Source organism: Nyctereutes procyonoides, unplaced genomic scaffold, assembly GCF_905146905.1.
Source record: "Nyctereutes procyonoides isolate TBG_1078 unplaced genomic scaffold, NYPRO_anot_genome, whole genome shotgun sequence".
Lineage (NCBI taxonomy): Eukaryota > Metazoa > Chordata > Mammalia > Carnivora > Canidae > Nyctereutes > Nyctereutes procyonoides.
The window spans coordinates 34,944,908-34,962,703 of NW_026575043.1; the positions used below are offsets into that span (position 1 = coordinate 34,944,908).

The window sequence follows — 17,796 nt, forward strand, 5'->3', positions numbered from 1 at the left end:
TTCTCCTGATAGTTGCTTCAAAAGAACTAATTTCTGATTGTTATTCATACATTATATATTCACACACTTTTACATTCTTCTTTTGAAGAAGGCTCTTCTCAATATTGAGACATCAAAGTGTGGTTAATTACTACTGAGGCAGCTTTTTTCCCTTCTTAATCAGATTGCCTGTAAGTAGTACAACTTAAAGTAACATTAAAACGATTCAGAATTAGGAGTGTAAGAATTTGTCTTTCAGATTTTTAATTTATCTTTCTCTAATCTCCATCACATCAAATACTAGCTGGGAAGACACTTCAGATCTTTAATATTGAAATGAAGAGTAAAATGAAGTCTCATACAATGGCAGAAGAGGTGATTTTCTGGAAATGGGTCTCTGTGAACACTGTTGCCCTGGTGACTGAGACCACAGTCTACCACTGGAGCATGGAAGGTGACTCTCAACCCGTGAAGATGTTTGATAGACATGCTAGTCTGTCAGGGTGCCAGATGATCCACTACCGGACTGATGAGTACCAGAAGTGGTTGCTCCTCATTGGCATCTCAGCTCAGGTAAGCTTTTGGCTGCCTTCAGGGACTGGTATGATGGAATGTTAGAGGTATAATAGTGAAGTTAGCATTAGGTTTGAGGCAGAAGAAATAGGCCCAGGCCTAAAAGAAATAGAGGTTACAAGAAATTCAAACTTTGGATTGTATAAGAATTGTAGTTTAACTCTGTATTCCATCAGATTACTGATACTCATTCTGTAAACTATTTCTGGCATAGTTTTGAGAAGTTAATTGTTGAGGAATTTTGTAAAGCCACTTGGAACCTATAGGTTTATGGAAAGTAGTTTGGGGGCTCTATTTTAAGGGCTTTAATTGAATGTTACTAATTCATATACTTTTTTAAAGATTCATTTATGTATTTTAATAGAGGGAGAGAGAGTGAGCAAGTACAAGAGTGGAAGGGCAGAGGGAGAAGGAAAGAAAGTCTTAAGCAGACTCCTCTTTCAGTACAGAGCCTGATTGACATATGGCTCCATCTCAGAACCCTAAGATCATGACCTGAGCTGAAACAAGAGTCAGACACTTAACTGACAGTGCAACCCAGGTGCCCTTACTAATTTTTATATTTTTATGATAGAAGCAGTAACTTTCTGCTGTGCTTCTTTTTTTCATTCCTGGTGGCTAATCTAGTCACCAGATACTTGACTACAGGATTTTTGGTTTTAGATCTTTATTAGCTAATTCTGGCCGTTGAATGGCCTTCCATAGCCTAGTGGGAAGAGTATAAATGCAGGATTCTAGCACTTATAAAACTGTCAAACATTTCAAAACAGTGCTGTGGAAGCTGTAAGAAAATACCTTAAGTCAGAGAGGGCCCACAACATAAAGGACCTCTTAAGCTGCGTTTTGCCAGCTATAAAAGTGCACTTGGGAAGGAAACTGTATGCAAAGGCATGGAAGTGGAAGAGAATGGCTCTTTCTGTGAGTCTCAGGTATCACCTTGGCTGATACCTACAGGATGCATAAGAGGCTGAGAGATCAGTGGGGGCAAGACTGAGGTGAATGCTGTTGGCAGTGGGAATTCTGCAGATTTTAAAGTGAAAGTGATATGATTTATTTTCTTTCTCTGTAGCATGATGGCATAGAAATAATGCTATCAGTGATGTCGAGGAGGGACCACCATGAAGACTGGAGGCTGGGAAGCTAGTTGATAGGCAGATACAGGAAGAAACCGTATAGCATGTTCTGGAATAAAGACATGTATGAGAAAGGTAAAGAGCGAGCAAAGATGGAAGGAGTACTTCACTTTAGAAGTCTCTTCCAATCTGCAGCTCCCAGGAGAAGTAAGCTATGTGTAATTTAGATGGAAGCACTGGCATTGGAGATGAATAGTAGAGGCAAGGTTTGGGACAGAGAGAGAGAGAGAGAGAATTTTGTTTAGTAATCTCTGTGCTCAACGTGGGGCTCAAACTCACAACCTTAAGATCAAGAGTCACATGCTCTAATGACTGAGTCAGCCAGGTGCCCCAATGCAAGGCTTTAGATTTTAGAGGAGAAATGGCTAGAAATTGGTGATGCATGGGACTCCTCTCAGGGAGAGGAGAGTTGGATGATGGCCCAGCATTTGTCTTAGAATTGAGACGTAGATAAGGGAGAACTGAAGTATATCTGCTCTAACCCTGCATCTTTGTATTACACTGACAAGTTTGTATCCTCAGGTGATGTGGGAGTTTTTTGGTGTAATATAAGGGACTTGCTTAGTCACAGAGCCTTTTATAGATAGGTCCATGACTTCCATTCAGCCCCAGTTACTTATTGTCAGGGCTGAGGGTTAAGCTGGAATGACAGTGTATTTATAGGAATATATATCTAGAATAATGGGCAATCCCATTGCCCCTACACATGATATTATGATTCATCCATAACAGCTTGTTTGGGTCTGATTGCCCAGGCTTCCATAAAAGGAATAATTTTACACCTAGGACATTTTCTGTGATGTATCATCTATTAGCTTGAATGATTTCCTTTTGGGAGGAAACTAACCCTAGATTAGATGCTATTTATGAAGTTTTTCTCATGTGAAAACTCTACCTTTGGCTTTCCCCTGAAAGGATTTGGATGTTGCTGGCCCTTATGGTGGACAGAGGTTGCAGACAGTTCAGGTGTTGCTAATAGAAATGAAGACAGGAGTGTTTGTGATGTTAGGGCTGAGGGGAGCCTGGAGATGGTGGGATGAATTGCGAGAGAGTTACAGACAAGTAAAATCTGTATGACATATGCTGTCATGGTGAATTTTCAAGGTGGTATGGGCATGAAAAGAAAAAATTGATTTACTCTACCTTTGTGAAGGCAGGGGAGCCAGAAGATCTCTCTTCCATAGCCCTTCATACTATTCAAGAGTCAGTGGGAAAACTGTACTTTTTGAGCGTTTATGTTGCTTTTGGAAAGAGGTATGTAGAGTTACAGGACTCTCAACCAAGGAACAAAGTTACTCACAGGGTAGCCTTTATCACTCTTCCCAAATACTTGCCCAGAATACTTTTTGTTTTTGAGTTTCCTCTTTATTCCATGAAGCTCTATCTTTGTACTGAATCTGGTCTGGAAATATGTTTGTTCCCCCAGGATTGATTATGTCTGAGGGGTTGGAATGAAATTTGAGCTGAGACTTATAAAACTAAGACAACAGTTAATTCATTCTGCACTTTTTAACTGCCTCTAATATTTTCTTAAAGGCCCTTTGCTCCAGTTTGACCTGAATACTTCAAATGTTATTTTGTTCTTCTTAGCTGAAGGTTAGCATATTTTTTCTATAAAGGCCCAGATAGTAAATTTTTTTGCTTTGTGGGCCCCCAAAATTTGGTCTCTGTCACAATTACTCAACTGTGAAATTTTAGTATGGACAGCCATAGACAGTACATAAGTGAATGGGCATGGCTTCAAAACAGGTGGGACAAACCATACAGAAATTTAAAAAATTAGAGAATACTAAGAATATTGTATACCAGCAAACTATATAACTTAGATGAAAGGACTAATTCCCAGAAAAAAACATAGATTATGAAAATGACTCAAGAAGAAATAGAAAATATGAATAGTCTTATATAACAAGTTAAGATAATTACTAATGAAAAAACTACTCACAAAGAAAAACTCTGACCCAGATGGTTTCACTGGTTAATTCTATCAAATATTCAAAGAAAAGGTAGTACTAATCCTTCACAAACTTTTCTAAAACATAGAAGAGGAGGGAACACCTCTCAATTCATTCTATGAGACCATTAGTACCCAGACACCAAAGACATCACAAGAAAACTGCAAACCACTATCTCCTCTGAATATAGATGCAGAAAGCTTCAACAACATACTAGTGAACTGAATCCAGCAACATATAAAAGAATTGTATGTCACAACCAAGTGGGACTTACCTGGTGATATCAGGTGGGTTTAATATCTGAAAACCAATGAAAATAATGTACAGTATTAATAGAATAAAATACAAAAACCACATGGTCATCTCAGCAGACACAGAAAAAGCATAGTATAAAATCCAACACCTTTTATGATAAAAATGTTCAACAAACTAGGAATAGAAAGGAACTTCCTTAACCTGATAAAAGGCATCTGAGAAAAACACACAGCTAGCATCTTACTTAATAGCGAAAGACTGAAAGTTTACCCCTAAGATCAGACAAGGCAGAGATGTCCACTTTTGCCACTGCTGTTCAGTATTGGACTAGAGATTCTAGTCAGAACAATCAGAAAAAGAAATAAAAGGCATCCTGATTTGAAAGGAAGAATTAAAAATATCTGTTTGCAGATGACATGATTTTACATATTGAAAATCTTAAGGCATCCAATAAAATTCTAGAACTAACAAGTACAAGGTTATAGAATGCAAGATAATATACACTTTCAATGAATAATTAGAAATGATATTCCATTCATAATAGCATCAAAATGAATAAAATAGGAATAAATTTAATAAAAGAAGTATATAATTTATATAACTATATATGTGTTTATATGTATAAGTTATATACTTATAAGTGTCTCTCTCTCTCTCTCTATATATATATATATATATATGTTATATACTTTTATCCTTAAAACTACAAAACACTGTTGAAAATAACTAAAGATCTAAATAAATGGGAGAACATCTCATGTTCATGTATCATAATAGTTAATATTTTTAAGATGTTAATACACCCTAATCTGCAAATTCAACATAATCTCTATCAGAATACCAGATAAATTCTTTGTAGAAATTGATAAGCTAACCCTAAAATTCATATGGAATTGCAGAGAACTCATAATAGCCAGAACAGTCTTGATGAAAAGAAAACAAAGTTAGAGTACTCATACTTCCCAATTTCAAAAATTGCTACAAACCTACAATCATCAAGACAGTATGGTACCAAGATAGGAGTAGACATATAGATCAATAAGGTAAAATTGAGAGTCTAGAAATAATATCCTTACATTTATGATCAGTTTATTTTTTTGATAGGGATGCTAAGACAATTCAACAGAGGAAAGAATAGTCTGTTTAACAAATGGTTTGGGGACACTGGATATCTGTACATACCAAAGCATGAAACTGAACCCCTACCTCTCAACATACTAAAAATTAACTCAAAATGGATCAAACCCAAATGTAAGAGCTGAAGCTATAAAACTCTTAGAAGAAAACATAGCAAATCTTAGTGACCTTGAGTTAAGCAGAACCTTTATAGATACAACATCAAAAGCATAAGCAACAAAAGAAAAACAGGTAAAACAAAATTAAAATCCTTTGTGCTACAAAAGATACCATTTGAAAGTGAAAAAATAACCCACCATTTGGAGAAAATATTTCAAGATCATATATCTGATAAGGGACTTGTATCCAGAATATATAAAGAATTCTTACAACTCAGTAATAAAAAGGCAAATAATCCAGTTTACAAATTGTTAAATGATTTGAACAGATATTTCTCCAAAAACACATGAAAATTTGTTTAACATCATTAGTCCTTGGGGCTTCTGAACCATCTGGGTGGTTCATTGGTTGAGTGTCTGCCTTTGGCTTGGGTCGTGATCCCAGGGTCCTGAGACTGAGTCCTGCATCAGGCTCCCTGCAGGGAACCTGGTTCTCCTTCTGCCTATGTCTCTGCCTCTCTCTGTGTCTCTCATAAATAAATAAATGAAAAGTCTTTATAAAAAAAAATCCTTAGTCATTGTGGAAATACAAATTGAAAATTCAGTGTGAGGGACAGCTGGCTGGCTGATTCAGAAGAGCATGCCACTCTTGATCTCAAGGTGATGAGTTCAAACCCCGCATTGGGTGTAGAGCTTACTTAAAAAACAAATGAAACAACCCCCTCCCCCCAAAAAATGTGATGTGACTTCTCACGTATTAGGATGGCTATAATCAAAAAGATCGTCAATAACAAATGTTGTCAAGGATGTAGAGAAATTGGAACCCTCATACATTGTTGGTGGGAATGTAAAACACAGAGTGTTGATGGAAAATAGTTGGGCAATTCCCCAAAAAGTTAAATGTAGAGTTACTGTGTGACCTAGGAATTCCACTCCCATTTATATACCCAAGAGAAATGTAAATATACATCCACATAAAATATTAAACACAGTATATCAGCAGGATTGGTGGAATACAGACCTTTGAAAATCTGCTCCTCCATAAAAGCACTGAGAACAATGGCAAAAAATTTCCAAAATCAACTTTTTCAGAGTTCTAGAAATTAACCACAGGCTTAAAAATCTAAAGAACTTTTATTTAAGAAAATTTGCTACATCTCAGAACAGCAAGTTTGGTGACATTTTAACTTGTGCCAGTCCCATCTCCTTCTGTACAGTTTCTGATAGTGTTAAAAACCAATATGGTGTTCCACCAGTTGGTGAAATACAGCAACCTTACAGCCTCTGAAGGAGGCAAGAAAGGCTTAGAACTTCTCCCAAAAGCACCTTTCCCAGATAAATGTCATTATTTGACCTATCTAATAGTTTCTTGGAAATCTCCTTTCACAGACCTTGCCTTTTATTTGATTTGACTCACTCTTAACTCAGTGCAAATGGCCAACCTCCTGGGATGGTTGTGATGTACCATCAGCAGCAATTGTTTAACATCACAACTGCCTGGTAGGATGGTAATACTTGAGGTAAATAAGAAGCTGGCTAAAAAAAATTAAAAGCATGTTCATAGGAGGCTTTCAAAAGTTTAAGCATATTCTTGGGAAATGTACATGCACAGAGCTGTGCACCTGCCCAAGAGAGGATTGACAAGGCCTTAAACTCTCACCCTTAGCTCACCTTGAGGGTCTGTACAAGCAGGAAGGTTGAAGGCCAAGGCAGTATTGTAAGCTGCCTGCCAGAGTATTGAAGGTATGTCTCAACACATACACACCCTCTCAGCAAAGGCTGAATGAAACTCAAGGCATTTAAGGAATTTATTTCAAATCATTAACTGACCACTAAGCTGAATAGAGACCTCAGTGACCACATATGACAAAGAATACAGGCTTTATGGACTTAGTTCAGGAGATTTGTTAAACAAACAACTTCAATAAGCCCGGGGTGGGGGGTGGAATATCTGATTTCCAGAGTTGTCACTTTATGTTATTTAAAATATCCAGCTTTCAACAACAGCACCAAAAATGAAATAGGCAAAGAAACAAAGTATAGCCCATACTCAAAGGGGGGAAAATTAGTCAGTAGAGACTGTTTTGAGGAAACCCAGACATTGGAGTTATTTTCAAAAAGACTATAAGTCAACTATTTTAAGTATGTTCAAAGAGCTAATGGAAAGTATGTCCAGGGAACTAAAGGAAATTATGAGAACAGTGTGTCTCCATATAAATCATAATAATAAAGAACTAGGTGGTATCGGGAAAAAAAAACAACAGCCTATGGGATGCCTGGCTCGCTCAATTGGTAGAGCATATGACTCTTGGCCCCTCAGGGTTGTGAGTTGAAGCCCCCATGCTGGGCACAGAGTCTACTTAAAAAAAAAAGCTTCATAGATTTGTGGAACACATCAAGTGAGTCAGTACACATACTGGAAGTGCCACAGGAGAGAAAGAAAGGGGAAAAGAATATTTGAAGAAATAATGGCCCCAAACTTAGCAAATTTGATGAAAGCCATTAATCTACACCCAGATATATCATAATTAAACTATCAAAAGACAAAAAATCTTGACAGCAGTAAGAAAGAAGCAAACTTATACAATGGACTCTCAGTAAGATTAACAATTGATTTCTTAATAGAACCCATCCAGGCAGTGGTATGATATAATCAAAGTGCTTTTAAAAAAATAAGACTGTCAAGCAAGAATTCCATATCCAGCAAAATTATTCTTCAAATAATGAAGGGGAGATTAAGGCATTACCAAGTAACAAAAACAGAGAATTTGTCTCTAATACATCTGCCCTATAATAAATACTAAAGTGAATCTTTAAGGTGGAAATGGAAGTCAGTAACCCAAACCCACATGAAGAAATAAAGAGCACAGTATGAGTAAACTGTATAGGTAAACATAAAAGACTGCATAAAGGTAGTTTTTATGTATGACTATTTTTATGCGAGTTCAAAGATGACTACTAAAGCAATAATTATAAATCTGTGTTAATGATATATAAATATGTACTTTATGTGACAAAACAAAAAACAAACAAACAAAAATATGTACTTTATGTGACAAAACAAAGGATAAGAAGGAATGGAGGCTCCGTGCCCAGTGGAGAGCCCAGCAAAGGGCTCAATCTCATAACTCTGATGTCATGACCTGAGCCAAAATCGAGTGTCAGACATGTAACAAACTGAGCCACTCAGGTGCACCCCCCACCTTGAGTTTTTTTTTAATAATAAATTTATTTTTTATTGGTGTTCAATTTACCAATATACAGAATAACACCCAGTGCTCATCCCATCAAGTGCCCCCCTCAGTGCCCGTCACCCATTCACCCCCACCCCCCGCTCTCCTCCCCTTCCACCACCCCTAGTTCGTTTCCCAGAGTTAGGAGTCTTTATGTTCTGTCTCCCTTTCTGATATTTCCCACACGTTTCTTCTCCCTTCCCTTATATTCCCTTTCACTGTTATTTATATTCCCCAAATGAATGAGAACATATAATGTTTGTCCTTCTCCGATTGACTTACTTCACTAACCCACCTTGAGTTTTAATTTAAATTCCAATTGGTTGGGCAGCCCAGGTGGCTCAGTGGTTTAGCCACCTGCCTTCGGCCCAGGGTGTGATCCTGGAGACCCGGGGCCGAGTCCCATGTTGGGCTCCCTGCATGGAGCCCTCTCTTTCTCTCTCTCTCTCTCTCTCTCTCTCTCTCTCTCTCTCTCTCATAAATAAATAAATAAATAAATAAATAAATAAATAAATAAATAAATAAATAAAATCTTTTAAAAAAGTAAATTCCAGGGCAGCCCCGGTGGCGCAGCCGTTTGACGCCGCCTGCAGCCCGGGGTTTGATCCTGGGGACCCTGGATCGAGTCCCACATCAGACTCCCTGCATGGAGCCTGCTTCTCCCTCTGCCTGTGCCTGTGCCTCTCTCTCGTTCTCTCTCTCTCTCTCTCTCTCTCTCTCTCTGTCTCTATGAATAAATAAATAAAATCATTTAAAAAAAAGTAAATTACAATTGGTTAACATAGTGTGTCATATTAGTTTCAGGTGTACAATATGGCAATTCAACACTTACAATATATATAATACCTGATGATCATCACAAATATACTCCATAATCCCCATCAAATCCCCTTAACCCACCTCCCCCACCTCCCCTCTGTTAACCATCAGTTAAAACACTATTTTAGGCAAAATGTGGAAGTAATCCAAATGTCCATCTACTAATAAATATATCTACTGTATAGATATTTGACAGTGGGATATTTATTTGACCTTAAAAAGAAATGAAGTACAGTTGACTTTTGAACAACATGAGTTTGAAGTGCATGAGTTTACTTACAGACGAATTATGTTTTCAATAAATACAGTATAGTATTGTAAATGTATTTTCTCATGATTTTTTAACAATTTCTTTAGTTTTGTGAGAATGCAGTGCATAATACATATACCATACAAAATATGTGTTATTTGACTGTTATTGGTAAGGTTTCTGGTCAGCAGTAAACTATTAGTAGTTAAGTTTTTGGAGAGTCAAAAGTTAATACATGAATTTTTTACTGTGTTGGGCTTATGACCCTAACCTTCCTCATATTGCTCAAGTCATCTCTACTGATATATGCTATATCATGCTTAATCTTGGAAATAATAAGCTAAGTGAAAGGTGTCGGCACAAAAAAACCCATATATTGTATGATTCCATTTTTATGAGACATTCAGAATAGTTATTATCTACAGAGATAGAAAATGGATAAGCAGTTGCTTTGACTGAGGATGGAGTGTGGGAGGTGGGAATGAGGGTTGGATGTTAATGAGCTTTTTGTTAAGGGATGAAAGTTTTAAAATTATATTGTGATGATTGTACAATCTTGTGAATAAACTAAAAAACATTGAATAGTATGCTTCAAATGAATGAATTAATGGTAAATGAATTCTATCTCAAAGTTGTTAAAAATACCTTTAGGAATCCTGGTCATTTATAAGGAAATCGTCATGTCTGAGAAATATTTTAAAGAAAAGATTATCAATCACAGTGTTACTTATTTGTGCTTTACTGACAAAAATAAAAACCAACAAAAAAAATCCAAGCCAAAAGCTGTTTTGACTCTCACTATGCTTCTGACATCAAGTGTTGGCTTTTCTACATCAAACAATTCTCTAATTCCCTGTGGACACCAACTGGATATCCAAGAATTAGCGCAGACTCCGTAGGTTAAGAGTTCAGTCCCACAAGACTGCCCCCATGCCTTCAGATGCCAGTCTCTAGTCCCAGGCCACCAGCACCTCTGACCAACAAGCTATAAATCAGAGGTTCCCACAACCTCCTTCTCAGGTTCAATAAGTTATTAGAATGGCTCAGGAAGGCACTTTACTTACTATTACTGGTTCATTAAAAAGGGTACAATTTAGGAACAATCAAATGGAAACAATGTATAAGGCAAGGCATGGAGGAAAGGGGTATGCATGGAGCTTCCATGCCCCATGCAGGCCCTCCACCCTACCACCACTTTAATGATAGGAGCTTTCTGAACTCTGTCACTCGGGGGTTTCTGTGTAGATTTGCATTGGTCTTTGGGGATTAACTTTGTCTCCAGAGGGATGGGACATAAAGTTCCAAACTTGAAGCTATCTAAGATCCCCCATAGGCTTTTGTGTCACAAAGATGCACCTGTCACTCATATCATTTAGGATATTTTAAAGGTTTTAGGAGTTCTGTGCCAGGAACAAGAGACAAAACTGAATATGTATTTCTTACTATACTATCACACAAGTATTTAACAAACAACAACCAAAATCCATGGGTATAAGGATAGACAGTGGAAACCAATGGAATAGAACTGAGAGTCCAGGGATGCCTGGATGGCTCAGTCGGTTAAATGTCTGCTTTCAGTTCAGGTCATGATCTCAGGGTCCCAGGATCAAGCCCTGTATCAGGCTTCCTGCTCAGCAGGGAGCCTACTTCTCTCCCTCTGCCTGCCACTTGCCCTGCTTGTGCTCTCTCTCTTCCTCTGTCAAATAAATAAATCTTAAAACACACACACCCCTGAGAGTCTAGGAATAAACCATACACCTATGGACATTTGATTTTTGACAGTGATGGCAAGACCAATCAATTGGGAAAGACCGTTCTCTTCAACAAATGCTGGCACACCAAGATATCCAAATGCAAAAGAATGGAGTTGGATTCCTACCTCATACTGTATATAAAAATTAATTTGGGGCACCAGAGTGGCTTAGTTTGTTGAGTGTCCCAACTCTTGATTTTGGCTCAGGTCACGATCTCCATGCTGCACGTGGAGCCTGCTTAACATTCTCTCTCTCCTCCCTCTGCCCCTCCCCCAGCTCACAACTTAGTTTCTCTTGCTTTCTCCCTCAAATAAATCTTTAAAGTTAGCTCAAAAGGGATCAAAGACCTAAATATAAGAGGCAAAACTAAAACCTTTAGAAGAAGATGTGAGAAATGTTCATGACTTTGTATTTGGCTATGGATTTTTAGATATAACACCCAAAGCATGAGCAACAAAAGAAAACATAGGTAAATTGGATTATATCAAAATTAAAAACATTTATGAATCAAGACATTATTGAGAAAGGGAAAAGATAACATACAGAAGGATTTGTAAAACATATATCTGAGAAGAATCTAGTATCTACAATGTATAGAGAACACTTGGGACAAAAAGATGTCCCAGATAGAAAATATACAAAAAGACTTGAACAGATATTTATCCAGAGATATATACAAATAGCCAACAAGCACATGAAAAGGTATTCAACATCATTAGTCACTAAGGAATTGCAAGTCAAAACCACAATGAGGTACCACCCATTGGGATGGTGGCATAATTTTTTTTAATGGGAAATAATGAGTTTTGGCAGGGATGCAGAGTTATTGGAATCCTTGTATGTCAGTAGTGGGAATGTAAAATGGTTCAGCTCCTGTCGAAAACAGATTGATGGTTCCTCAAAAAATTTAACATAAAGTTACATTTGACCTAGCAATTTCACTCCTAGGCATCTACCCAAGAAAAGTGATGAAAACACATCCATACAAAAACTTGTGCACAAACATAGCAGCATTTGTCATAGCTAAAAGGTGAAAACAACCCAAATGTTTACCACTGGCTGAATGGATAAAATATGACTTTTACACAAAATGGAGTATCATTTAGGCTTAAAAAAAGGAATTAGTGATACAGGCTACAACATGGATAAACCTCAAAAGCCTCACTGAGTGAAACAAGTCATACAAAAGGCGTTTTATGATTCCATTTATATGAAATAGGTAAATCTGTAGAGATAAAGCAGACTGGTGGTTGCCAGGGGGTGAGGGGCGGGGAGATGGGAACTAACTTTTAATAGGCACAGGGAGTTTTTTGGATGATAAAAATGTTTTGAAACTACATAAAGGGGATGGTTGCACAACATTGTGAATGTTCAATGCCACTGAATTGAATCCTTCCTTTAAAATGGGTAGTTTTAGGTATGTGAATTTCATCTCAACTAAAAGGATACAGGACGATAACATGAAGGATGGATTTTGGGCCACAGACCATGGTTTGCAACCCCCTGTCTAAGCATTTGTAAATGTTTTCCCTTTGTTTGAAACAGCTTTTCCTCTTCACCTTGTGACCTCTTACTCCAGCTTAGGAGTCACTAGGAAGCCTTTCCTGACTCACCAGGTTGCATGAAATCACAGCATATCATTCTATCCTGGGCCATAACAGCACTCTGTATTGCTGTTGCTTGTTTCCTTGCCAGAGTCCTTATCATGTGTCCTTAAGGGAAGGGTCTGAGTCACATTCATTTTTCCTTATCCTTAGCCCTTCACATGGTGCCTGGCACAAATGAAAGCATTTTTTAAAAAACATTTTATTTATTTATTCATGAGAGACCCACAGAGACACAGGCAGAGACACAGGCAGAGGCTCCCTGCATGGAGCCTGATGTGAGACTCGATCCCAGTACTCTGGGATACGCCCTGAGCCAAAGGGAGACACTCAACCACTGAGCCACCCAGGCGTCCCAAATGAAAGCATTTTTACATTGAGTCTTTGTCAGCTACAGTCCTCAGTATGCCCTTTCCCAAAGCACACTCAGCACTCCTGCAAGATGGACTACCAGACAGGAGCCTAAGTTTCAGAAGCGGCCCCAGACTGCACATGCAGCCTCTGGGTGGGACATGAGGACAGGCAGTGCAGAGTCCAGGTCTCAGGCTTGATCTCAGGTCTTCTCTGCTTCACCTCTTCTTGGCTTTAGGTTAGTCTTCTCTAGCATTGAGACTTAAAGGTACTGTCTCCATATGGTCTCCAATCTTCCCATCCTCACCCAGGAGGGTGAGTCTTGTCCTGTCCTTACTCTCATTTAAAACTTTTCTTGGGCAGCCCTGGTGGCGCAGCGGTTTAGCGCCACCTGCAGCCCAGGGCGTGATCCTGGAGACCCTGGATGGAGTCCCACGTCAGGCTCTCTGCATGGAGCCTGCTTCTCCCTCTGCCTGTGTCTCTCTGCCTCTCTCTCTCTCTCTCTGCATCTCTATGAATAAATAAATAAATAAATCGTTAAAAATTTTTTAAAAAATAAAATAAAACTTTTCTTGTTCATTCTTCTGTTAGAGTGCACACATTTATCTACCACTTGCTCTCCTATTTCTTCCCCGTCTCGGCCTTTGGCAACCACTTGTCTACTCTGTCTCTCTGGATTTCCCTATTCCGGATATTTCATGTGTGGCCTTTGTGAGTGACTTCTTTCACTTTGTATGTTTTCAAGGTTCATCAGTGTTGTAGCATGAACTACTTTCCGTAGTACTTTAACATAAGTGCAGTACAAAAGTACAAAGGAAAGGTTCTTTAAAAAGAAAAATGTTGAAGCCTTTGTTTCCCTTTCTAAGGAGTGGGAGTAGGTGGCAGATACATTGAGGATCTGAATTTTATCCACCGACTTTATGGGGCCTCATTTGGCTGGGGTGGCGATTTGAATGTTGAATTCTAAGAGCTTGAGCTGTGATGCTGTCATATCTCATTTACTTAGCTTTTTGAACATTTGACATTGGATACAAATGTACTAAAATTCTTTGCCCAAAAATGTACATTCTAAGTTTTATAAAAGATACCAGCCTTATTGGGGTTTATTGAATACAGTTTTTGCTATTTACAGATTTCAGAAAACCCAATTTTCAGAATTAGCCCATAACTTCCTCCTCTTGATACAACTACTCCTTTAGAGTTGCTTCCCAAGACTTTACATGAATATTTATGTGTTTGTAGAATATGTGTATATTTATTAACATATGCAAACATGGAATGTACACTTACACATATACACAAACATATGTCTAAATGCATACCTGTGTATATACTCACATTTTACATTTAACAAATCAAGAAGTTTGTCGTCTTATTTTTTCCCTGGTGTTTGCAGCCATCTTTCCATATCAGATTTAGAGTTATATCGTGTCTTTAATATATAATAGGCTTGTTTTGGGGAGCACCTGGATGGCTCAGCTGGTTAAGCATCTGCTTTTGGCTCAGGTCATGGTCCTGGGATTGAGCCCCACATTGGGCTCCCTACCCAGCAGGGAGCCTGCTTATCCCTCTCCCTCTGCCTGCCGCTCCCCCTGCTCGTGCTGTCTCTCTCTCTGTGTCAAATAAATAAAATCTTAAAAAAATAGGCTTGTTTTTTATTTAGAGAAACTATATCAATATATGAGACTTTCATTATAGAAACATTTGTTTTAACAATTTATATCCTCTCTTTTCTTTCCCTTTCATTGCAAATGTCTTGTCTTAGCAAAACCGTGTAGTTGGGGCAATGCAGCTCTACTCTGTGGATAGGAAGGTTTCACAACCCATAGAAGGCCATGCTGCTGCTTTTGTAGAGTTCAAGAGCGAGGGGAACGCCAAGCCTGCCACCCTTTTCTGCTTTGCTCTACGAAGTCCCACAGGGGGCAAGGTAAGCTCTCTACTTTGTCTTCTCTTTGTGTTGGGAGTCTGTATAAGTGTAAATTGGTAGCCACTTAACCCACATTTCAAAACCAATTTATAATTGGCAGTGGGGAATGACCTGTAGGTGCTTCATGTAAATGAAGGCTCTTACAGTATTTAGAACAACACCCAGCTGTACTTATGGGAATGGTTCTGTAGTCTCCTTATGTGGATCTGAGTTTTGTCTGTACTCCAATTCCTTGTTCCTTTCTTACAGGCAGATGCCACCTGTCCATAGTCCTGCCCTTTTCCCTCCACCTCCCAAAGAAGCCTGGCTTCCTTACCCATCACCCCCCCCCTTCTGTTGGCAATGGCACCATCCTTCCCAACTCCCAAGCAAGAAGCCATGGCTTTCTAGCTCCATTCTGTTTGTGTTGCCACTGTCCATCTTTAGCAAGTGTCACTTCTGAGGCAGACCAGCCCCTTGTTACCTGTATTTGGGTTAGAGAATAGTCATTCATTAGGTCTTCAGACCCACCTCACCTTTCAAAAATAATTTTTCCAAACTACCATTTCTCTTAAGGTGCCTGTATGCTAGGAGTTTTAGTCTCCCTGCATCTTAACTCCCAGTGGCCCCTGCTCACTTGCTACATCAGCCCTCCTCTTCTAGCCCATCACTCCGCTTGCCTCAAGCCTTTTTGGTGTTTCCCCGCTCCTCTCTGCCAGGCCAAATCCAAACTATTCTCTAAGTGTACACTCGTCAGTTTCTTCTGCTGGGCACCCTCTCCAACCCTTGTTTTGTGTGTTTGATCCACCCCTACTCATGACTTTTTCCAGACCTGTTCTAGCTCTAGTACCTTCTCATTAGATGAGAGGAACTTGAAGCTGTTCTGATAGTAGCAGGGATGAAGCCCCTTGTTCACTCTCATTCTTTCTGATTTTCCAAAGATTCTTAGCACCACTACCCCAACATAACCTTGAAAAACTCTCAGGCATTTGGCACAGTTGACTGTCTTGTGAGTTTGGCATTCAGTTACAGTATCTTGTCGCCTGATTTGTGTTAGCCTGAGCTGTGTCCAGGAGAGCCCCTTGTTTCATGGGCTTCCACACTAAGGCCCAGAGAGGGGAGAAGTGACTTGGCTTACATGCTGGTACTAAACATTGCTCATGTTTGCTGGTGTTGGTTTTTCCTGTGTCCTTGGTGTGGTAGGCAGCAGGTTAATGAATAGCATGAGCACTCCAAGACTGTCTTGTTTTGTTTGATGTAAGTTTTATCTTTAGCCCTACAAAGCATGGGCTATGGCTCTGTTTACCACTGGGCATTGGTTAGCATCAGTCTACCACCAGTATGTTTACTTACATTGACTTAAATCTCTTCTCTAGTTGCACATAATTGAAGTCGGGCAGCCTGCAGCAGGAAACCAGCCTTTTGTAAAGAAAGCTGTGGATGTGTTTTTCCCTCCAGAGGCTCAGACTGATTTCCCAGTGGCTATGCAGGTATGAATGTGCTGCCCACTATGTGAGTTCAAACAAATCACAGATCTTGTGGGGAGGGGAATAGAAGATAGCAGGTTCCTGTGCTTCAGAAGATGCCCAAATAGATAATATTAGATTGTGGAGAAGATAATGTCGATGCTCATGTTCTAGCTAATGCTGTCTTAACATTCTCTGGAAAGGAGCACTCTTCTCTACAAACAAGGACTTTGTACAACTCACATACCAAAGTCCCAGGCCTTTTCCTTTTTATTATAAAAGATTAGATGTTCACTGTACTACAGAAATATAAAGAGGAAAACAATCTTCTGTAGCTGAACCAGTTGGATATAAAATATATCAAAGATCTCACTACTTGTCATATTTAAAAAGTTAGATACACTTTTTGAACAAAATTGGGATCACATTATACATGTAAGAGCATACAATCTACTCTCCCTTATTCCTCTTCTGCTCAGTATATCATTGGCATTTCTATAGTAGATATGACATTCTTAGTTAATATTTTTTAATAAATTAATTTTTATTGGTGTTCAATTTACCAACATACAGAATAACACCCAGTGCTCATCCCGTCAAGTGTCCCCCACAGTGCCCGTCACCCATTTACCCCCACCCCCTGCCCTCCTCCCCTTCCACCACCCCTAGTTCATTTCCCAGAGTTAGGAGTCTTTATGTCTTAGTTAATATTTTGAGAAATAAATGTTTATTCTTAGGGATCTACCATAATGGTAGGATGGTTTAGCTGTTTGCCTTTTTTCCTGTTCTCAAATATTTGATAATACTTAATGATGATTTCTTTTTAAAGTGTTTTTTAAATGATAATTTTTTAAGCTAGACTTCTGGAAATAAATATGTAATCAAATGCATTTTTTCCCACAAAGTGAAATTGGCCTTTTTTCTGTCTTAGAGAAATACATATTGTCCATAAATATCCATCAATATCAATAAACATAACCAAAGAATTAAATAACGACTGAAATCCTACCCCACTGAAAACTGACTGCCCCTTTGGAAGTATCTTCTTCATATGCATGCATTTGTGAAGATATTTACAAAAAGAGTCTTATGATGTGTCTTAGCACTGACCTTCAGCTTTATGACCTTCTTTCACTGTGTTGTAGACTATCCCACACCATTTAAATGCATATAATATTTTAATGTCTGTATCATCTGTTCTGTGGATGTCCCTGACTCATGTAGACAATCACCCATTGGGTATTTATGTTTACAGTAACACTTGTAGGAGCATTGTTGTCCAA

At 38.7% G+C, this 17,796-nt stretch overlaps 1 protein-coding gene across 3 annotated transcripts in view; it reads left to right on the forward strand.

Moving 5' to 3' along the window:
• CLTCL1 (clathrin heavy chain like 1) overlaps nt 1–17,796 on the forward strand; it is an 86,605-nt gene that overhangs the window by 18,079 nt on the left and 50,730 nt on the right. For all 3 annotated transcript variants that reach the window (XR_008664121.1, XM_055322917.1, XM_055322918.1), the window contains exons 3-5: nt 284–552; nt 14,907–15,068; nt 16,424–16,537. Coding sequence is in view for 2 of the 3 variants with exons in the window: in XM_055322917.1 (XP_055178892.1) it covers nt 284–552; nt 14,907–15,068; nt 16,424–16,537 (545 nt within the window). In the remaining variant the exon portion in view is untranslated. The remainder of the gene's footprint in view (nt 1–283; nt 553–14,906; nt 15,069–16,423; nt 16,538–17,796) is intronic.